The sequence below is a fragment of the Megascapheus bottae genome, chromosome 31 (assembly GCF_031878675.1).
Source record: "Megascapheus bottae isolate mThoBot1 chromosome 31, mThoBot2.hap1, whole genome shotgun sequence".
NCBI lineage: Eukaryota > Metazoa > Chordata > Mammalia > Rodentia > Geomyidae > Megascapheus > Megascapheus bottae.
In genome coordinates, this window is record NC_143539.1 from 4,183,232 (window position 1) to 4,203,993 (window position 20,762).

Sequence of the window (20,762 nt, forward strand, 5' to 3'; positions counted from 1 at the left end):
TGGGGTTTCACTCCAGCCTCAGACTTCCTTCCTCAGCCTCAGGCCCCCGGATGTGGTGATGGAGTCCGTCCCACCCTCGGCAGCAACCCCCAACCACCCCTGGGCCAGGGAGTGAGTTCTGGCACCCCCATCCCCACCAGTCCTCTGGCTCAGGATTCTGGCCAGACTGGAGGCCGTCTGCATAGTAACTGGAGACCAGTCATAGCTGTGGGACTTAAGCTTCGTGGGGTGCTGGAGAAGTCAAATCAACTCCTGAAGGGGCTGGAGGTGTGCCAGCCAGAGCCCCACACATAGTAGGCTCCTCAGAAGATCATGCAGCCCTGAGGGGCCTCCCCTTTCTCCAAAGGCATCCAAAGAACTGTGTTCCCACCCGGCGGGCAGCGCGGGGACCCTCCATGTGGATCAGGCCACAGCCCCGAGGAGCAGAGAGGGGCTGAGGGCTTTAGAAGTAGAGGAGATTGCGCGCCAGAGATTGCGGCTCAGTCCTCCCCGCCTCCCCCGAGCCGTGCGCCCACCCCATCGGGGGAACAGACGGAAGGAAGCTCCACCTCCTCCCCCTGCCCCGAGCAGCGCGGTCCAGGCCCTCCAGACAGAACTGAAGCCGGGCCTCTGGCTTCCCACCTGGGCAACGGGTTGGGGCTACTTTGCAGAGGTGTCCCCGGCGTGGGCTAGGGGCGGGGCGCGGGCCGGGGTGACGCCCGGGTCCGGAAAGCAGACCGGACTTGACACCCTGTTTCCGACCCTCTTCCCCTGCGAGGGGCGCCGGATGCGGGCCAGGCCCCGCGACCCAGCGTGGGGTGACAGTGGCTCCGCCCCGGCGGCCGCTCAGGGAAAGAAGTTAACTTCGCAGACCTGGGTGTCCTGGAGGGAAGGATCGGCAGCCCTGCCGGGGGGGGGGGGGGGGGGGGAACCCCGCCGGGCCCCCGCCCGCCCCGCGCCCGGGTCCCGACCCCCGCCCGCCCCGCCGCGCGGGCCCGCCCTCCCCTTCCGCCCCCGGCCCCCCGCAGGCCCCGCCCCGTCACGTCACGGGCCCCGAATCGATTGGCTGACGGCGCCATCGCTCCCGACACTTCCTCCTGGGCCGCCGCCGCGGACTTAAACTTTGGAGGGGTGGAAAAAAAGAGGGGCCCGCGCCGCGCGACCCTCCCTTGACCCCCCGCCCCGCCCCGCCTCCGGTAACGCCCCCCCGCGGCCCCGGACCCCCGCTCTCCTCCAACTCCCGAGACCCGTGAGGTTCCCTGCTTTCTGTCTCGGCCCCGGGGACCCCGCTGCGCACCCCTGGGCCGGATCCTCTGGACCCACTGGATCCCCAACACTGAGACCTCTGTCCGCGACCCCCAAGGTGGCCTGTTGAATGGGATCTGTGCCTCAGAGCCTCTGCACCCCGACATCGGATCCGCCCGCTCTCCTCTCCACCTCTTCTTTCTCCCACGGGGCTGTGGATCGCGGGATCTCTTGATCTCTGAAGCCTGATCCACTAGACTTTCCTGATTTCTTGGAATCTCCATCGCTGGATTCCCCTCACCCGCCCCCCACCCCAGAAAAAGAAAACCAACAAATCTCACCACTTGTCTTTCTTTCTGATTTTCTGTGATCCGGTGATTCCAGGCATGAGATCCACTAGATTTTTTCTCTCTCTCGTTTTCCAGGATCCTGCCATCATCTTGCCAGTTATCTCCTCCAGACTCCCTGAGCTCCTCCTCACAGCTAGGAGATTCCCTTGGATCTAGGACCCGGTTTCTCCAGCCGGATCCCGGGTGGGCCGCCGGGTCCGGACCTACCCCTCATGGCCGCGGCCCCCACCCATCCCGCCGGGCTCCCTGGCTCTCCGGGGCCCGGGTCTCCTCCGCCCTCCACTGGCTTGGAGCTTCAGTCACCACCCGCTCTGCTGCCCCAGGGCCCGGCGCCTTGCTCGGGGGTCTCCTTCCACATCCAGATCGGTTTGACCCGCGAGTTTGTGCTGCTGCCCGCGGCCTCCGAGTTGGCCCATGTGAAGCAGCTGGCTTGCTCTATCGTGGACCAGAAGGTGAGGGCTGGGGCAGAGGGGTGGAGAGGGAGGCCCCCAGTGAGTCCACCCCACCACCAAGGTTTGAGGAAGGCTGGGCAGGCAGGGGTGGGGTGCTCAGAGGCCTCCTCAAATTGCGAGTCCCTGCATGTTTGTTGTTTTCTGCATCAGGGAGGGAGGAAGGGAGGTGTCTGTCAGAAGTAGTGTGGGGAAGAGGGAGATGGGAGACTGCAACTGTGGGGGCCTCCCTCCCCATCCAGAGTCCCCCATTTGGTGGAAACAGTAGAAACCGAAGAGGAGCTGGCCCTGGGGATCGGGTGACATGTGTGGGTGTGGGTTTTTGCACAGATGGCCAGGGCAAGTGAGGACCCAGGACCTGATTGATCTTTTCCTCCCCCAGGCCTGAGATGGGTGGAGAGGCACACACTGCTCTCGCTCTCCTTACAAGCCTTGGGGAATTCTCCTAATCCCTGTGCGCCCACTGGGCTGGAACCCGGTGTCTGAGTGCTGTCCCTTAGCTTTTCCACCCCAGGCTGGCAGCACTCAAGCACTTGAGCCACAGCTCCACTTCTAGCTTTTGGGTGGTTAATTGGAGAAGAGCCTCACAGTCTTGGCTTTGAACCCTAAGCCTCAAATCTCAGCCTTCCAAATTGGTGGTATCACGAATACCTGCTTTGTTCATAAACAAACTTCAGATCCTGAAGCAGACTTCAGGATCTCAAGTCTGAGCCTGTGGAGTCTTGGTGAGAGATAGGACAAAGTGGGCCTGGTTCCTCAAATTCTTACATTGTTAAAAGTTAGAATAGCCAGCTTCCACGCTGTTCATTTACCATCCTCTGAAAATATTAGAATTTTTGAATCTGAAATAATGGTCATATGATATCCTAGGTCATCAGCTTGCTCTGATATTAAAATGTTCAAATCTTCAGATGGTTTGTTCATTCTCCAGTGCTAAATACATCCAGATATTCTTTCTTTGTTGAACACCAAACACTTGGAAAGATTTGATTCCTGTTCATCTAGATTATTGAAATCCTAAAATGTGGAAATGACAATAACCAGAATTCAGGGTATATAGTTGTGAACATGTCCCGGGCATCAAACATCCAGGATTTCCTCAGTTCCCTAAAACTGAATTCTTTTGAGCTCCCCACGGAAACCTGAGGCACTGAGGATCACCTCCCCCAACCCCCTTCCAGAAAAGGAAACCCTTCAACTTCAGGGAAAGACCCTCCTGGGGACCAAGGCCGAGCAAGCCTTGGTGTTCTGGAGGGAAGATCAGCAAGGGTTACTGTTTGTTTGTTTGTTCTGTGGAACTAAGTCAAGCTGCCTCGTTGGGCTGGAGCTTGTCCTCGGGTACAATTCTTTGTCCTCCCTGCTCAAAGCTCAACCCAGTTTCTTCTGCCCAGGTGTGGCTAAGCACCTTCCTCCCGCCCTCTTACTCTCCTGCCTCCCTCTACGCTTTACCTGGGCATTTTGTTTCGCTTTCTGTCTTACCAGGTTGCATTTCCTTCTCCTCCCCTCCTGGGGGGCCCCCCCAAACTGGGTCTTGGACACCTGGGTTATGTGTGTTTGGGGTGAAGGACAGCCTTTCTAGCTCCCCTGAATCCTTCCGGGGGGGCCCCCCCATCGCATATGCCTGAAATCCCCTTCCCCCCCCCCCCATAACACTGGGCCTAGAGCCAGCGATCAGGGACAATAGATCCAGGAAGGAAGTTGGGGTGTGGGGGATAGGGGAGGGGGTGCTTACTCAGGGGTACTACCCCCCCAAAGTCTGGAACACTTGTGGTGTCTAGCTGCTCCCAGAGCACCTCAGTCCAGATACCAAACTCAGGCTTGTGTCACCCCACCCCAAAGCACACCTGGGGCCCTCACATCCTGCCCTGCCCCCGTTGGGGCTGGGAGGGGACAGACAGGAAGCAGTGGGCTGGGGGGGGTCTGAGTTTCCAGAGGAAACTGCCAGCCTTGCCCTAGAAGGGTTCCAGTCTGCTGCTCTGAGCTTTTCCACCTCCTTTTCACCATCTCCTTCTCTCTCCCCTTAGTTCCCTGAGTGTGGTTTCTATGGCCTTTACGACAAGATCCTGCTTTTCAAACATGACCCCACGTCTGCCAATCTCCTGCAGCTGGTGCGAACGGCTGGGGACATCCAGGAGGGAGACCTGGTGGAGGTGGTACTGTCAGGTGAGAGGTCCCGGGTTAGCCTTGGGGGAGAGGGCCTCAGAGCCAAGCATCTACAGGCCTGTGGTCCTGCTGGTCAGGACAGGCATGGTGGATTCACCCGCAACCTGCATTACACCGGAGAACCATCTCTGGTCCAAGACATGTCCAGAGCAAGTGCACAAGGCTCTCCTTGAAAAGTAACTAAAGCAAGTAGAGTTGGGGTGGCTTAAGCAGTCAAGCTCCTACCTAACGAGCATGGGAACTCACTCTTTAAGTTCTTTTCTTTATCCCTGAATATAAAAGCCATCTTTTCACTGAGGTCAGAGCTCTGCAAGGGGAGCTGCTGGCACCAGTACTTTTTAAATCTCCCCCTAGAGCCAGGAGCTGGTGGCTTATCGTGCTTGTAATCAGCTTCTTGTGTCTCAGGAGGCTGAGATTTGAGGATCACAGTTAGAAGCCACAGTCTGGGCAAGAAAATCCAAAAGTCCATGAAACTTTTTTTTTTTTTTTTTTTTTTTTTTGCCAGTCATGGGGTATCTCAGGGCCTGAGCACTGTCCTTGGGCTTTCACAAGGCTAGTATTCTAGCACTTGAGCCACTGCACCACTTCTAGCTTTTTCTGTGTATGTGCTACTGAGCAGTTGAGCCAAGGGCTTCCTGCATGCTAGACAAGCATTCACATACACACACTGGGTCTTGAATTCAGGGCCTGGGCAATGTCTCTGAGCTTCTTTTGTTCAAGACTACACTCTACCATTTGAGCCACAGTACCACTTGTGGCTTTTTCTGTGTATGTGGTACTGAGGAATGGAACCCAGAGCTTCATGCATGCTAGGCAAGCACTCTACCACTGAGCCACATTCTCCAGCCCTCATGAAACTCTTATCTTCAATGCATCATTAGAAAGCCACAAGTGGATCAGTGGCTCAAGTTGGTAAAGGGCTAGCTTTGGGTGAAAAAGTCAAGTGAGAGCTCAAAGACTTGAGTTCATAGGACCAGCACAACAATCTATAGAGACTGAAGGAGAGTCTGCCAAAACAAAAGGAGATCAAAGGGACAGCTCTCTACCCATGAAACCACTCCCTGTCAGCTTGGGGGCGGGGTGTGGGCCAGTAGGTGTTTTCCTAGCGTTGGAAATGGAGTTTGAACCCCCGGAAACAGAGTATGAATGAAGACAGAAAGGACCGATCAAACCTTGCAACTGGGGGTGGGGGGCAGTGGGAGGAGGCTCCATGAAAATCCCGGGCCAGCATAACTTTTGTGGGGGGCATTGTCACACAGCCAGAGACACAGAGCCCCCGGCTCAGGCCTGTGCCCCTCTCTGCTGCCTGCAGCCTCTGCCACTTTTGAGGACTTCCAGATCCGCCCGCACGCCCTCACGGTGCACTCGTACCGCGCGCCTGCCTTCTGCGACCACTGCGGGGAGATGCTGTTCGGCCTGGTGCGCCAGGGCCTCAAGTGCGACGGTGAGGGGCGGGGCGGGGGCGGGGCGTCGGGGAGCGGGCAGAGGGCGGGGCTTGTGGTGGGCGGGGCTTGAGCTGTGGGCGGGGCTGGTCTCTTGGAGAAGTTGCATGAAGGTTTGTGTTGCGCAAGGATCCAGCCGCGAACCAGAGATAAATATTAAGTCTTCTCTGAAGGAGTTTATTTAAAGGACCACACAGCCTGGCAGGAAGGGCCTTTAGGGACTGAGGCCCAAGAGTGTCAGCTCTTTAATCCTTTCCACTGGAGTCAGACCCGTTTGTGAACAAGGATAATCACCTGCATCACTGCCCTCTGATAGCAGACTTTAGCTCCATCTACAAAATACCTTCACAGCAATACCCTTCCCAAAGTGGACCTGGGAGGGAGAGGGTCCACAAAGCTTGACCATCAGTGTCCATTATATCACAAACTGGATGGCTTCAGTGTGGGGAGGGGGGGGTCCTCAAAATGAGGGGCAGGCTAGCTGTGGGGGCAGGTGAGAGAGGTAGTATTTGAACAGGGGCGACACAGGTGAAATTCTAGGAGTGACCTGGGAGGTGTCCCTTGTAGTGAGAAGGGAAGAGGGGATGAGTTGTGGGGGCCTGGTGGGAGGGGAGAATCTAGGGTGAGTGTGGGGCTACAGGTCGTAGAGACGGGGCCTGGTGATTGATAACTTCAGTGGCATAATGCCTTTAGAGGGTATTGGAGTTTGGGGGTGGGGCAGAGAGTAAAACTTCTAAGGGGTGACAGCTGGGTATGGTGGTACATACCTATAATCCCGGCATTCAGGAGGCAGAGGTGAGGAAGATCATGAGTGACTGTGAGACTGTCTCAAAATAAAAATGTGGAGGGGTTCAATGGGCCTACGAGGAACTAAAAACCGGGTCTCTGTCTGTGTGGCACCCCTTGCAGGCTGCGGCCTGAACTATCACAAGCGCTGTGCCTTCAGCATCCCCAACAACTGCAGCGGGGCCCGCAAGCGCCGCCTATCATCCACCTCCCTGGCCAGCGGCCACTCAGTGCGCCTGGGCAGCTCAGAATCCCTGCCCTGCATGGCGGAGGAGCTGGTGAGGGGCTGAACTGGGGGTGGGGGGCTCTGGGGTTCAGTGTGGGAATAGGTACTGATTGATTGGCCCTCCCTTCCTGTGGGACACGTTAGAGCCGGAGCACCACGGATCTCCTGGGTCGCCGGCCACCCTCGTCGTCGTCGTCCTCGTCTTCTGCCTCGTTCTACACAGGCCGCCCCATTGAGCTGGACAAGATGCTGCTCACCAAGGTGAAGGTGCCACACACCTTTCTCATCCATAGCTACACACGGCCCACCGTTTGCCAGGCTTGCAAGAAACTCCTCAAGGGTCTCTTCCGCCAAGGCCTACAGTGCAAAGGTTAGTAGGTCCCACCCTCCTTGTTCCAGCCACCCCCAATCTAGACTTGTATCCCAAAGCAAGAAACTCAGTATTGTCAAGAAGAGGGAAGCTCTGGAACGTTTGGAGTTCTACCATCCTGGAACTTGGAGACTCATCAGTTCATCAGACACCTAGCAGGGAAGTTCCAAGCCACACAACTGGAGAATTCCCAGAATGAGACAACCACAGAACATCATGCCTGCAATCCCAGCTGCTCTGGAAACAGAGAGGATTGTAGTTTGAGGCCAACCTGAGCAAAAAGTGAGGGGAACATCTCTCAGCAACAAGCTGGGTATGCATCTGTGGTCCCAGCTATGCAAGAGGCATCACAGAAGGAGCCAGGTCTGAGGCTAGCCCATGGAATATGGAGAGATCCTATCCAAAAATAAAAATAAAAGACTAAAGCATGCATGGCTCAAGTAAGAATATCTTTCTAGCAAACACAAGGCCCTAAGTTCAAACCCCAAGTACTGCCAAAATATAAAAAGTCTACAGACATATAAGGTCAGAATCTGCCACATTCTAGAATGTTAGATTAATGAGAACCTCAAATTGTAGCTCCTTAAAGAATTGCTTGTTTGCAGACCTGGGGTTTGAACTCAGAGCCTTGCACTATGCTAGGCAGATACTCTGCCCTTTATTTTTCACTTTTATGCTTGGGCTAGCCTGGACCGCAATTCTCCTGCTTCTAATTCCTGAGTAGCTTCAAATGACAACTGAAACACGCCCAGCTTTTTTCATTGGTTCAGTTGGAGTCTCACCCACCTTTTTTTTGTTGTTGTTGGAACTGGCCTTGAACCATGATCCTTCTTATCTCTACCTCCTGTGTAACTAGGATTGCAGGTGGGAGCTACTGTGCTTAGCCTGTTTTTGTTGCTTTGGAGACAGGGCCTGTTTATATATCTGAGGCTGGCCTGGAAACGACTATGCTATACTACTAGCTACGCTCACCTTGAACTTGAGATCTTCGTACCTCTGCCTCCACAAGTGCTGGGATTACAGGCATGTACCCCCATGCCCAGCTTCACTGCACTGCAGAGACTCCTTTTTGGGTCTCTGGAGAAAATGGCTTAAAGTCAGGGAACATCCAGAGGTAAAAAGTAGCCAGGTTTTCTGACCTAGACAACAAGAACAGACTCCTCTGAGCCTGTGCATTAAGGGGAGGGTTCAACCCTGCAAGTGACCTGTATCCCCTTCCACCCATTCCCTGTCCTCTCAGACTGCAAGTTCAACTGTCACAAACGCTGTGCCACCCGTGTCCCCAATGACTGTCTGGGAGAGACGCTCATCAACGGAGGTAGGAGGCGGGGGCCTGGGATGGGGGTGGAGGTAGGATGGAGGGGGAGTGGAGGAGGGGTAGAAGCGGGGTAGAGGCCCTCTGATGCCCTTGCTCCCCCAGATGTGCCCATGGAGGATGCCACGGACTTCAGTGAGGCTGACAAGAGTGCCCTCTTGGACGAATCCGATGACACTGGTGTCATCCCTGGCTCCCACTCAGAGAATGCCCTCCACGCCAGTGAGGAGGAGGAAGGAGAGGGAGGAAAAGCCCAGAGGTACCTGGGGCTCTCCGAGGGCCCCGCAGCTAGCCACTACTTCCCCGCCTCTACGATGGGCTGCCACTAAAGATTCTCACTTCCTGAGGCAAACCTTGCAAAGTGCCAGAACGTAACAGTGAACCTTGGTTCCTGGTAGACTTTATTTATTCTCTTTAGTTGGTCATGGGGCTGTTCCTGAGCTGTTTTTGCTCAAGGCTAGCATTCTACCACTTTGAGCCACAGTGCCACTTCTAGTTTGCTCGTGGTCAATTGGAGGTAAGAGTCTCATGGACGTTCTTGGCTGGACTGGCTTTGAACCTCAATCCTCAGATCTTAGCCTCCTAAATAGCTAGGACTGTGGGTGTGAGCCACCAGCTCCTAACTCTGCTAGACATCTTTAAAGAGAGAGGCAGAGACAACGACAAAGAGACAGAGAGAAGCGAGGCATGGTGGCTTACACCTGTAATCCTAACTACCCAGGAGCCTGAGATCTGAGGATCCTGGTTCAGCGCCAGCCTGGGAACTAAAGAATGTGAGACTCTAATCACTAGAAAACCGGAAGTGGGGCTGTGGCTCAAGGGGTAGGGTAGTAGCCTTGAGCTGAAGAGCTCAGAGGTAGCCCCCAGGCCCAGAGTTCAAGTCCCATGACCCACGCTCAAAAAAAAGAAAGAAAAAAAGAAGCAGCAGAAAACCAAGTGTAGGGTAGTGGTGTAATCCTGTAATTCTAGAACTTGAGAGGCTGAGGCAGGAGTACCAGCCCCCTGGCCAACCTGTTTTGTGCTAACACCATAGGGTTTGATTTCAGGTCTCACTCCCCCATGGCCCAGAGATGACCTGAAACTGCATCTGATGGCTGATGTCTCACCCCTCCCTTTCTCCTCTCAGCTCCTTGGGCTACATCCCCCTGATGAGGGTCGTGCAGTCAGTGCGTCACACCACCCGGAAGTCCAGCACCACGCTGCGGGAGGGTTGGGTGGTCCATTACAGCAACAAGGACACTCTGGTGAGTGGGCGGGGCTAGGGGCAGGAGTAGGCCCGCATGGTGGGTGGGGCTAGAGGTGGGCGGGGCCGGGGCTGGAGTAGGCCTGCATGGTGGGTGGGGCTAGAGGTGGGCAGGGCTGGGGCTGGGATAGGCCTGCGTGGTGGGTGGGGCTAGGGGGTGGGCGTGGTGGGATACTCTGGTAAGTGGGCGGGGCTAGGGGCAGGAGTAGGCCTGCATGGTGGGTGGGGCTAGAGGTGGGCGGGGCTGGGGCTGGAGTAGGCCTGCGTGGTGGGTGGGGCTAGAAGTGGGCAGGGCTGGGGCTGGGATAGGCCTGCATGGTGGGTGGGGCTAGAGGTGGGCAGGGCTGGGGTAGGCCTGCTTGGTGGGTGGGGCTAGAGGTGGGCGGGGCTGGGGCTGGGATGGGCCTGCATGGTGGGTGGGGCTAGAGGTGGGCGGGGCTGGGGCTGGGATGGGCCTGCATGGTGGGTGGGGCTAGGGGGTGGGCGTGGTGGGATACTCTGGTAAGTGGGCAGGGCTAGGGGCAGGAGCATGCCTGCGTGGTCACCGTGGGAGGGGCTAGAGGTGGGCGGGGCTGGGGCTGGGATAGGCCTGCATGGTGGGTGGGGCTAGGGTGGGTGGGGTGGGATACTCTGGTAAGTGGGCGGGGCTGGTCAGGATGGAGTCAGCGCTACAAGTTAGGCTTCCATTGACAAGCCCCAGTGGCTCCAGAGCTGATTGTAGAGGTGTGAGGCAGTGATGGAGACAGCGCTGGAATCGGAGGGATGGGTTAGAGGAGTGGAACTGGATAGGCATTAGGATTTAGAGTAAGAGGGGGATGGGGAGCCCAGGGCTGGGGTGGAATTTGGCTGAATAGCGCTTTAGGCCCCTCTTTAGGGGCTCCAGGCAGTTCCCAGGCCCTGACAGCCTGGGGCTGCCCCTCTCCTCCCCAACCTCTCCCACCAGAGGAAGCGGCACTATTGGCGCCTAGACTGCAAGTGCATCACGCTGTTTCAGAACAACACCACCAACAGATACTACAAGGTGGGCCAGGTGTCCCAGCATCCCTGCTCCCCTGCTCACATCCCTCCACTCGGACCTGCCAGTCACATCCTTTCCCCGCCCCAGCTTCCTCTTCTAGCCCTTTCTTCAGTCCACTGTATTTGCTTCTAGCCCCCACCACTTCCCAGCTGGAGATCCAAGGCAGAAAACCTTAAACAGCATTCACCTCAGGGCCCTATCAATTGAGCCACACCTCCATTTCTGGCAGGTTTTTTTTTTCTCCAGTTCTGAGGCTTGAACTCAGGATCTGAGCACTGTCCTTGGGCTTTCTCAAGACTAGAGTTCTACCACTTGAGCCACAGCATCATTTCTGGCTTTTTCTATGGATGTGGTACCAAGGAATGGAACCCAAGACTTCCAGCATTCTAGGCAAGCATTCTACTACTAGGCCAAACTCCTGGCCCCACTGTTTTTGAATTGTGATCTTCAGATCTTAGCTTACCTGGGATTACAGGCATGAGCCACTTTGCACCTGGCCCTGCACACTCCCCTATCCCTCCCCCACTCCCTCCTCCCCCGGGCGCGCACACGCACATGCAAACGCACATGCACACATCCCCTTGCTGGTCTTCTCTCTCGATCTCAATCTACCCTGTCTACCTTCCACTCAACCGGAGGGCATCACTCCCTTCCCTTCCTCAAAGCCCAGGGCTGTCCTGATGGCCTTCTAGCCTGTGGCCTTCTTCCCTTCTTTATTCCTTCAGCACCTACCATATGCAGATACCCATCTCAAGTGATGAGAAGTGGTACACCCTGCCTCAGGCCCTTTATACATGCTGTTGCATCCACTCGTTGCCAGTCTTTCTGGTGGTCTCTGCTGCAGCATCACTTTTACCCAGAAGTCTTTCCTTTCTGCTCCAGGCAAGCCAGGCCTGGTCTTACTGACTCAGATTCCTGGGTGCCCCTCTGGGTGAGTGGAGGGGCCCCAGGGCCAGCTTGGTGTCCTCACCTCCATGGATTCCATGTCCTACCAGGAGATCCCGCTGTCAGAAATCCTAGCAGTGGAACCTGCCCAGAACTTCACCCTCGTGCCACCAGGCACCAACCCACACTGCTTTGAGCTCATCACAGCCAATGCCACCTATTTTGTGGGCGAGACACCTGGTGGAGCCCCAGGTGGGCCTAGTGGGCAGGGAGCTGAAGCTGCCCGAGGCTGGGAGACTGCCATCCGCCAAGCCCTCATGCCTGTCATCCTCCAAGATGCTCCCAGCACCCCAGGCCATGCACCCCACAGTGAGTCCTTGCCCTGGGTCTGCAGGGGTCTGGGTTAGGTCCCAGGGAAAGGGAGAGCCTAGACCAGCATCGGGGTAGGTGGTGGGGGGGGGGGAGGACATGTCTTCTAGACTCAGTGGAGTCTATTAATCCCATGATCTTCTGTGTGATCCGAACGCATTGCTTCTCTCCCAGCCTCTGCCAGATGGAATGGCTGTGTGTGCATTTACTAAGTGCCTGCTCTGTCAGACAGTGACACTGGGACAGGAGCTGAGCAGCTTGTGGGCCATTGAAGGGATCCAGACTCCTCACTAGGGCTCTTAAGAGACATAGCAGCTCTGTAACCAGGGACAGGCCGCATCAAGGTTGTGTTTCAGCAAGAGCCTCCCTTTCAGGGTGTGAAAACATAGGGGAGGTTTGAACCAGGTATGGTGGTGCATACCTCATCACATTGGAGGCTGAGACAGGAGAATCTTAAGTTGGAGACTGGCCCTGGCTACATAGCAAGATCCTATCTTTAGGCCGGGAGTTTGGCCTAGTGGTTAAAGTGCTTGCCTAGCATGCATGAAGACCCGGGTTCGATTCCTCGGTACCACATACATAGAAAAAAGCCGGAAGTGGTGCTGAGGCTCAAGTGGTAGAGCTCTAGCCTTGAGAAAGTCCAAGGACAGTGCTCAGGCCCTGAGCTCAAGCCCAGGACTGGCAAAAAAAAAAAAAGATCCTATCTTTAGAGCCCTAAAAATAGGGCTGGGAGTGTGGCTTCGTGGTAGAGTGCTTGCCTAGCATGCATGAAGCCTGGGGATTGGTTCCTCAGTACCACATACACAGAAAAAGCCGGAAATGGCTCTGTGGCTCTAGTGGTAAGCGTGCTAGCCCTTGAACAAAACAAGCTCAGGGACAGTGCCCAGGACCTGAGTTCAAGCCCCAGGACTGACTCCCCCCATAAAGAAGAGGAGAGCAGGATTGGATAATGAGGGAAGAGTCTAGGGGGAAGGGTGTGTGTGTGTGTGTGTGAGTGTGTGTGTGTGGGTGTGTGTGTGTGTGTGTGTGTGTGAGTGTGTGTGTGTGTGTGTGGGTGTGTGTGTGAGTGTGTGTGGGTGTGTGAGTGTGTGTGAGTGTGAGTATGTGTGTGTAAGTGTGTGAGTGTGTGAGAGTGTGAGTATGTGTGTGTAAGTGTGTGAGTGTGTGTGGGTGTGTGAGTGTGAGTATGTGTGTGTGAGTGTGTGAGTGTGAGTATGTGTGTGTGAGTGTGTGTGAGTATGTGTGTGTAAGTGAGTGTGAGTGTGTGTGAGTATGTGTGTGTGAGTGTGTGTGTGTGTGGGTGTGTGTGTGAGTGTGTGTGGGTGTGTGAGTGAGTGTGAGTATGTGTGTGTAAGTGTGTGAGAGTGTGTGTGGGTGTGTGAGTGTGAGTATGTGTGTGTAAGTGAGTGTGTGAGTGTGAGTATGTGTGTGTGAGTGTGTGTGAGTATGTGTGTGTAAGTAAGTGTGAGTGTGTGTGAGTATGTGTGTGTGTGTGAGTGTGAGTGTGTGTGTGTGTGTAAGTGTGTGTGTGTGAGTGTGTGTGTGAGTGTGTGTGTGTGAGTGTGAGACAGGGGAAGCTGGAAGCTGAATCCCCTAGGATGCAGGCAGGTAGAGGAAGAGGCATTCACATAGTAAAAGAAAACACCAGGCTCTGTTTAGGTTAGTAAGGGGTGAATTATGGAAGTCACTGGAATCACTTTTGCCTTTCCTTCATACCCTCCCTCCCTGGGCTCTAAGATCCAGTAGCCACAGAAGTGAGGGCCTTTTTGTTGTTGTTATTTTCTAGAAGAAGAAAGTCAATTCAGAATAAACCCATAGAAAACTTCAATTTGTCTCTCCATCCCCTCCTGGGTGGGCTGGCTGTCGAGGGGGTTCTCAGGAGATACCCATGAGGACCACCCTGATTCTTGGCTCTCTTGGCCTCTTGTCTTTCCTGTCTCTCAGGACAAGCTTCTCTGAGCATCTCTGTGTCCAACAGTCAAATCCAAGAGAATGTGGTAAGCTTCCCATGTCTTCCAGCTCCCAGACAACTTCCCATCTCCTCGATGCCCCATCTCCATGTAAACCCCTAACCCTCCTGTCCCCCAACCCACAGGACATTGCCACTGTTTACCAGATCTTCCCAGATGAGGTGCTGGGCTCAGGGCAGTTTGGAGTGGTCTATGGAGGTAAGGATTAGGCTGACCCAGAGAAAGGGCAGAGCCTTCATGGACCCACACTACCTTTTTTGATGGGCACAATGCTTTCCTTTGTCTTGATTGGCTTAATTGGATGCAGACTCTTCTTTCTCATTGGTGGAACCAGGGGACCTTCTTCTGTTTTTTTGTTTGTTTGTGCTGGTCTTGGGGCTTAAACTCAAGGCTGGACATTGTATTTTCACTTTTCTACTCAATGTAGGTACTTCACCACTGAATCAACCCCTTTTTTTTTTTTTTTTTTTTTGGTGGGGGGGGCGGGGCTTGGGGCTTGAACTCTGGCCCTGGGCGCTGTCCCTGAGCTCTTCAGGTCAAGGCTACCTCCCTACCCCTTGAGCAATAGCACCGCTTCCAGTTTTCTAATGGTTAATTGGAGATACGAGTCTCCTAGACTTCAGTGCCCAGGCTGGCTTTGAACCTGGATCCTCAGATCTCAGCCTCCTCAGTAGCTAGGATTCAGGTATGAGCCACCCCACCTGGCTACTTGTGTGGTTTTTTGTTTTTTCTTTTTTCTGTTACTTGGTGACTAAAGAATGTCACCAAAGGACTGGGAGTTTGGCCTAGTGGTTGAGTGCTTGCCTAGCATGCATGAAGTCCCAGGCTCACTTCCTCAGTGCCACATACATAGAAAAAGCTGAAAATGGTTTAAGTGGTAGAGCTCTAGCCTTGAGAAAGCCCAAGGACATTGCTTGGGCCCCGAGTTCAAGCCTAAGGACTGGGAAAAAAAAAAAGAGAGAATGTCACAAAATTTTCAGCCTAGGATACCTTCAAACCTCCATACTCAACCTCATACTCCCAAGTAGCTAGAATCACAAGCCTGAGCCAGTGGCGTTCAGCCTTCATTTTATGACTCAAGTGAAAGTTCTGCACTCTAATTGGATAGATCTCTAGATACTAGTTTCTGATTAGTTATAAGTCAAATTTCCTTCACTATCCTTTGTCTTCTTTGTCATTCTTGCATTTTTACTACCCTCTCAGTCATAGGCCTCAAAGCCACTCTGGTGACCTTGTGTCACCTTCCACCAACACTGTCTGCATGTTCAGGTGGGTGGCATGCAGAGACAGGCTTCTCCAGCCAGGGTGGGGAGATCCCCAGTCCTTGCTTCCTCCTCCTTTACCTCCCCCTTCCCCACCCCTCAGGAAAGCACCGCAAGACTGGCCGGGATGTGGCAGTAAAAGTCATCGATAAACTGCGCTTTCCCACCAAGCAGGAGAGCCAGCTGAGGAATGAAGTGGCCATTCTTCAGGTGACCTATGGTTAGGGACCTGGGCAGGAGAAGTAGAGTTGGGTCAGGACAGGCCTAAAGGAAGAGGGAGGGAAATAAATTTAAAAGAAAAAGAAAAGAGGGTGGGCCTTTGGCCTAGCAGTAGAGTGCTTGCCTAGCATGCACAAAGACCCAGGTTCAATTCCTCAGTACTACATACATAGAAAAAAAAGCCAGAAGTGGTTCTGTGGCTCAAGTGGTAGAGCTCTAGCCTTGAGAAAGCCCAAGGACACTGCTCAGGCCCTGAGTTCAAGGCCCAGGACTGGCAAAAAAAAAAAAGAAAAGAGCCAGGCACGGTTGGCTCACGCCTGTAATCCTAGCTACTCACTAGGTTGAGTTCGACCTGGGTTTGATTCCTCAGTACCACATATATAGAAAAAGCCGGAAGTGGTGTTGTGGCTCAACTGGTAGAGTTCTAGCCTTGAGAAAGCCCCAGAAATGGGGGGGAGGGGAAGAAAAAAAGAAAAGAGGGGCCCGGAGTTTGGCCTAGTGGTTAAAGTGCTTGCCTAGCATGCATGAAGACCCAGGTTCGATTCCTCGGTACCACATACATAGAAAAAAGCCAGAAGTGGTGCTGAGGCTCAAGTGGTAGAGCTCTAGCCTTGAGAAAGTCCAAGGACAGTGCTCAGGCCCTGAGCTCAAGCCCAGGACTGGCAAAAAAAAAAAAAAAGAAAAAAAAAGAAAAACAGCTGTTGGCTCATACCTGTAATCAGAGCTTATCACAAGGGTAAGATTTGAAGATTGCAATTAAAACCAGCTTGGACAGAAACATCTATGAGATGCTAATCTCCAGTTAGCCACAAAAAGCCACAAGTAGTACTGTGGCTGAAATGATGGAGAGCTATCTTTGAGCAAGAAAGGTAAGAGACATGCCCAGGCCTGAAGCTCAAGCCTCAGTTCTGGTACCAAAGAAAAACAAACAAAAGAAAACAAAACCAGACCAACAAACAAACATAAGGTTCTGCCAGAAGCTGGTGGCTCGGCTCATGCCTGCAATCCCAACTACTCGGGACGCTGAGATCCGAGGATTGTGGTTCAAAGCTGGCCCGGGGAAGGAAATTCTGAGAGACTCTTTATCTCCAGTGAACCACCAGAAAACCGGAAGTGAGGCTGTGGCTCAAACTAGCCTTAAGCAAAAGAGTTAGGGCTTGAGTTCAAGCCTCATGACCCACCCCAAACACCTAAACAACTAAGTTCCTTTTCTCACCCCCCTGTCACTGCAGACTTCCCTAAGTCATTATGCTAAGAAGCTTCTAGACACATGTCAAATGGTGTGGGGCATCTTGGCCTGGCCTAGGGTCAGCCTCGTTGATGTGTCACCAGCTCTCATGTTATTTGCTGGGGTCCGAGTTCATGGGTGACCTGAGTTGTGACCCTTCCCCCCCATTCTTTCTCTCCCTCAGAGTCTGCGGCACTCTGGGATCGTAAACCTAGAGTGCATGTTCGAGACGCCTGAGAAGGTGTTTGTGGTGATGGAGAAACTGCATGGAGACATGTTGGAAATGATTCTCTCCAGTGAGAAAGGCCGGCTGCCTGAGCGCCTTACCAAATTCCTCATTACCCAGGTATGCTGCCGGGCCCGTGCGCCCCCTTGTGGAAGTTCTGGGGAGCTGGACTGGGACGATGGAGAGGGGAAAATGAGGAGTGGGGAGGGCGGCCAGGGAGTTGACAAGGCAAGGAGTCCTAGTTAGTTATAGCACGAAGGCAAAATGACAGGCAGGAGTAATAGATTCGATAATAGATGAGCAATAGATTATTTTTTTTTTGCACCAGTCCTGGGCTTGAGCTCAGGGCCTGAGCACTGTCCTTGGGCTTTCTCAAAGCTAGAGCTCTACCACTTGAGCTTCAGCACCAATTCTGGCTTTTTCCTATATATGTGGTCCTGAGGAATCAAACCCGGATCTTGGTGTATGCTAGGCAAGCACCCTACCACTAAGCCAAACTCCTGGCCCCTAGATTGATTTGCATATAAGTAACATAAGTTAAAAATAGAAAAGCAATGGACTAAGAACTAGAAAAAAGCATACTAGAAAACTTCAAGTACTAGCAATTATTATTATTAATTATTGAGAATTTTTTTCTGGGTGCCTGTTGCTCATGCCTAAATTCTATCTACTCAGGAGGCTGAGATTTGAGGATTACAGTTTGAAGCCATATGCGGCATTGTGATTCAAGCAGTAGAACAGTATCCTTGAGCAAAAGCTTAGAGATAACCCCCAGGCCCAGAGTTGAAACCCCAGGACACACACACACACACACACACACACACACACACACAAAATATCATCCAGAGTGAGCAGGGCTAACCCAGTAGGATTAATAGTGATGGTGATAAATTGGGAAGTAATGTCGCTGGTGTTTATTGAGACTGATTACTTGCTAGGCAGATAAGGGGTATACTGTCTGCCAGAGGGTCTCAGGTTCTCAGTCCCTCCACTCTAACCTATCCTTTCTAGAATCTGTCTCTACAGTCTGTCCAGCTCTTAGCTGTCAAATGCTTCTGGGTGTCTAAAGTGCCTCTGTGTTCTCATATATCTCCTGACCCCTAAGGGCGCCTAGGGGATGCAGAGAAAGTTCTGGCTGAGGTTTGGAGGGCTGGCTGCTTTGGGTGGACTTGGGGTACATTCTCCTTGCCTCACGGGCCCTTCTTTCCTTCTTAGATCCTGGTGGCTTTGCGACATCTTCATTTCAAGAACATCGTGCACTGTGACTTGAAGCCAGAAAATGTGTTGCTGGCCTCAGCGGATCCCTTCCCGCAGGTCAGTTACAGCCCCTCCTGCTTCAGGGAAATGAGGCCAGCCCCAGTGCCCACACTGTGATCTGTGGTCTTCTCATGTAACAATGGCTTGATAAGACAGAATCCGTTTCTGCCCCCCCGTGGAGTCTTAGCCCAGACACCAGAAGAGAGAGGAAAAGACTAAGACTGTAGTTGGAAGTTACATCAACTCTCCTCGAAGCTTTATTGGCTAGGACTTGATCACATGGGCTGAGCTTGCTGCTAAGGATGTAGGGAAATGTAGTCTTGATGCTGGGTGGCCAGTGAGGATTTTTATATAGGAGAAGGGGAGAACAAATGTTGGGGACAGCTGGTGTCTTTATAGGGAAACTCTCAAAAGCAGAAGTTATATAGCCTTGTTCGAGAGTCAGAAAAATACTATTTGAAGAAGTAATGCTTCAGTTTTTGGAGAGACGAGTATTCTGGACAGAAGGAACAGCCATGCAGAGGCCCTCTGATAGGAACCGCTGCACTTTTGCTAGTTTTTTTTTTTTTTAACAGGTTTATGATGGTGTAAATCACACCAGGAAGGGAGAGGGAAGGAGGAGGAGGGAGGGAAGGAAGGAAAGGAATGGAGATAGGAAGATAAGCATGATGGTTCTTGCCTGTAATTCCAGGGAGATGTTGTATTGTGTGTTAGATGGGTTGATCCTCAAGGGACGTTCTCTTACACCCCTCCTGTGAGAGATGAGGAAACTGAGTCAGTTGCCCGAGATCATGCAGCTAGGGGAGCCCAACCAGCAGGCTTCCTTTGGAGTACCGTGTTGGTAGTGCGGGAATACACCAGGGCGGGTGTGGCTTCATCGCCCCGGGGCCCTGCACCTCTCCCCTCCACAGGTGAAGCTGTGTGACTTCGGCTTCGCCCGCATCATCGGGGAGAAGTCCTTCCGGCGCTCGGTGGTGGGCACGCCCGCCTACCTGGCCCCCGAGGTGCTGCTCAACCAGGGCTACAACCGCTCTCTGGACATGTGGTCAGTGGGGGTGATCATGTATGTGAGCCTCAGCGGCACGTTCCCCTTCAACGAGGACGAGGACATCAATGACCAGATCCAGAACGCCGCCTTCATGTACCCCGCCACCCCCTGGAGCCACATCTCAACCGGTGGTGAGTGGAGAGGGGCCTGGCCTTCGTGGGTGGGGTCTGAGCCGCTCTGCCATCCACCATCTGAGGATTCCCCCAAGCTCACCTGACACGCACCCTCCAGCCACACCGCTGCCGGCTTTTTGCTGGGTAGTTGGAGATGAGCGCCTCTTGGATCTTTCTGCCCAAACTGGCTCGGTACCTTGCTCCTCACGTCTCAGCCTCCAGAGGAGCCAAGGGGACAGGCTGGAGCTGCTGGTACCAGACACGGATTTGTAATTTAGGTCAGGCAATGGGTAGGCAAGCATTGGGAGCAGGTGAGACTTCTGAGCTCCCTGAGCTCACCATGATGGCGTCCGTCACGGTGACACACTGTGGCTCTCTCCGTTCCATGCAGCCATCGACCTCATCAACAACCTGCTTCAAGTGAAGATGCGCAAGCGCTACAGCGTGGACAAGTCTCTCAGCCACCCCTGGTTGCAGGTAACGCAGGGGCGGGGTTGTGCTAGGGGAAGGCTGAGGCTCTATTGGCTGGGCAAGGAGTGCTGGAGAGAGCCTCCCATTGGCTAGGCTGAAGAAGGGGGCGGGGATAAATCACTATTGGCTGAGCACATTGCACTGGGTGTGGCTTCATCCTCAGTGGTACCCACTGGGTCTTTAGCTAAGCAGAAAGCATCCGGCGCTGCCACAGATGCAGTCCTCAAGCCAACCTAACTCTTCCCGGGCCAGGAGTACCAAACGTGGCTGGATCTCCGAGAACTGGAGAATAAAATGGGCGAGAGGTACATCACACACGAGAGCGAGGATGCACGCTGGGATCTGTTCCTGACAGAGCGCATAATACCCAACCCTGAGATGCCCACCGATGGGGAGCTGGGCCGAGCCCGATTGCCGCAGGACCATGAGATGCAGGGACTGGCCGAGCGCATCAGCATCCTCTAAGCTGCTGTCCTGGGAACATCCCAGAGATGTAGAAATGTGTAGGGGAAGCTATTTCCTGCCCAGAGTTCATGGCTCTTTCTGCAGGATGCTGCAGTGGGGCTGGGGAGATTATCTCTGAGGCCCTCCCTGCCTCCCCAACAATTAAAATGGACTTGTCTCTGGCCATGTCTGGTCTCTGATCACACCCCATTCTCAAGTCTTCAGTCATTACCCAGGTCATCTGTCATTACCCAGCGTCCCAGAGAATTTTGGAGTGAATATCACTGGAAAAAGTGCACAATTCAAAATTTGAAGTGTCCTTTCTACTGAACTGTATCACTTATGACCCAAGATCATGGTAAGAAAAATAATGCTTTATCTTTTTTTTTTTTGCCTGTCCTGGGGCTTCAACTCAGGGCTTGAGCACTGTTCTTGGGCTTTTTCAAGACTATAGCTCTACCACTTGAGCTACAGCACCACTTTTGGCTTTTTCTATGTATATGGTAACGAGGAATCGAACCCAGATCTTCCTGCATACTAGGCAAGCACTCTACCACAAGGCCAAACTTCTGGTCCCAAAGTTTCATTTCTTGCAGTGCTCAAGTTTGAATCCAGAGTCTTACACATGGTAGGCAAGTGCTCTACCACTTAAGTCAGGCCCCTGGCACTTTACTTGTATTTTGA

The 20,762-nt window shown here is 53.5% G+C and overlaps 1 protein-coding gene across 1 annotated transcript; it reads left to right on the forward strand.

The window, feature by feature from the left end:
• Nucleotides 1-1,306: 1,306 nt before the first annotated feature.
• On the forward strand, nucleotides 1,307-20,260 carry Prkd2 (protein kinase D2). The gene is made up of 18 exons (XM_090322750.1): nucleotides 1,307-2,026; nucleotides 4,048-4,186; nucleotides 5,499-5,630; nucleotides 6,538-6,692; nucleotides 6,785-7,010; nucleotides 8,251-8,328; nucleotides 8,431-8,584; nucleotides 9,452-9,569; nucleotides 10,512-10,589; nucleotides 11,582-11,840; nucleotides 13,785-13,837; nucleotides 13,936-14,008; nucleotides 15,176-15,282; nucleotides 16,704-16,865; nucleotides 17,961-18,059; nucleotides 18,914-19,181; nucleotides 19,555-19,640; nucleotides 19,887-20,260. Exons 1-18 carry the CDS (start codon nucleotides 1,787-1,789, stop codon nucleotides 20,097-20,099), a joined length of 2,640 nt encoding a protein of 879 aa, XP_090178876.1. The 5' UTR covers nucleotides 1,307-1,786; the 3' UTR covers nucleotides 20,100-20,260.
• The last annotated feature ends 502 nt before the right edge of the window (nucleotides 20,261-20,762 follow it).

Excerpts from the sequence above, each read along its gene's own strand:
- Prkd2 (XM_090322750.1), top strand. The coding sequence starts at position 1,787 with ATGGCCGCGGCCCCCACCCATCCCGCCGGGCTCCCTGGCTCTCCGGGG. Across the intron at positions 4,187-5,498 it reads GGTGGAGGTGGTACTGTCAG|CCTCTGCCACTTTTGAGGAC; the intron begins GTGAGAGGTCCC and ends TGCTGCCTGCAG. Across the intron at positions 6,693-6,784 it reads CCTGCATGGCGGAGGAGCTG|AGCCGGAGCACCACGGATCT; the intron begins GTGAGGGGCTGA and ends GGGACACGTTAG.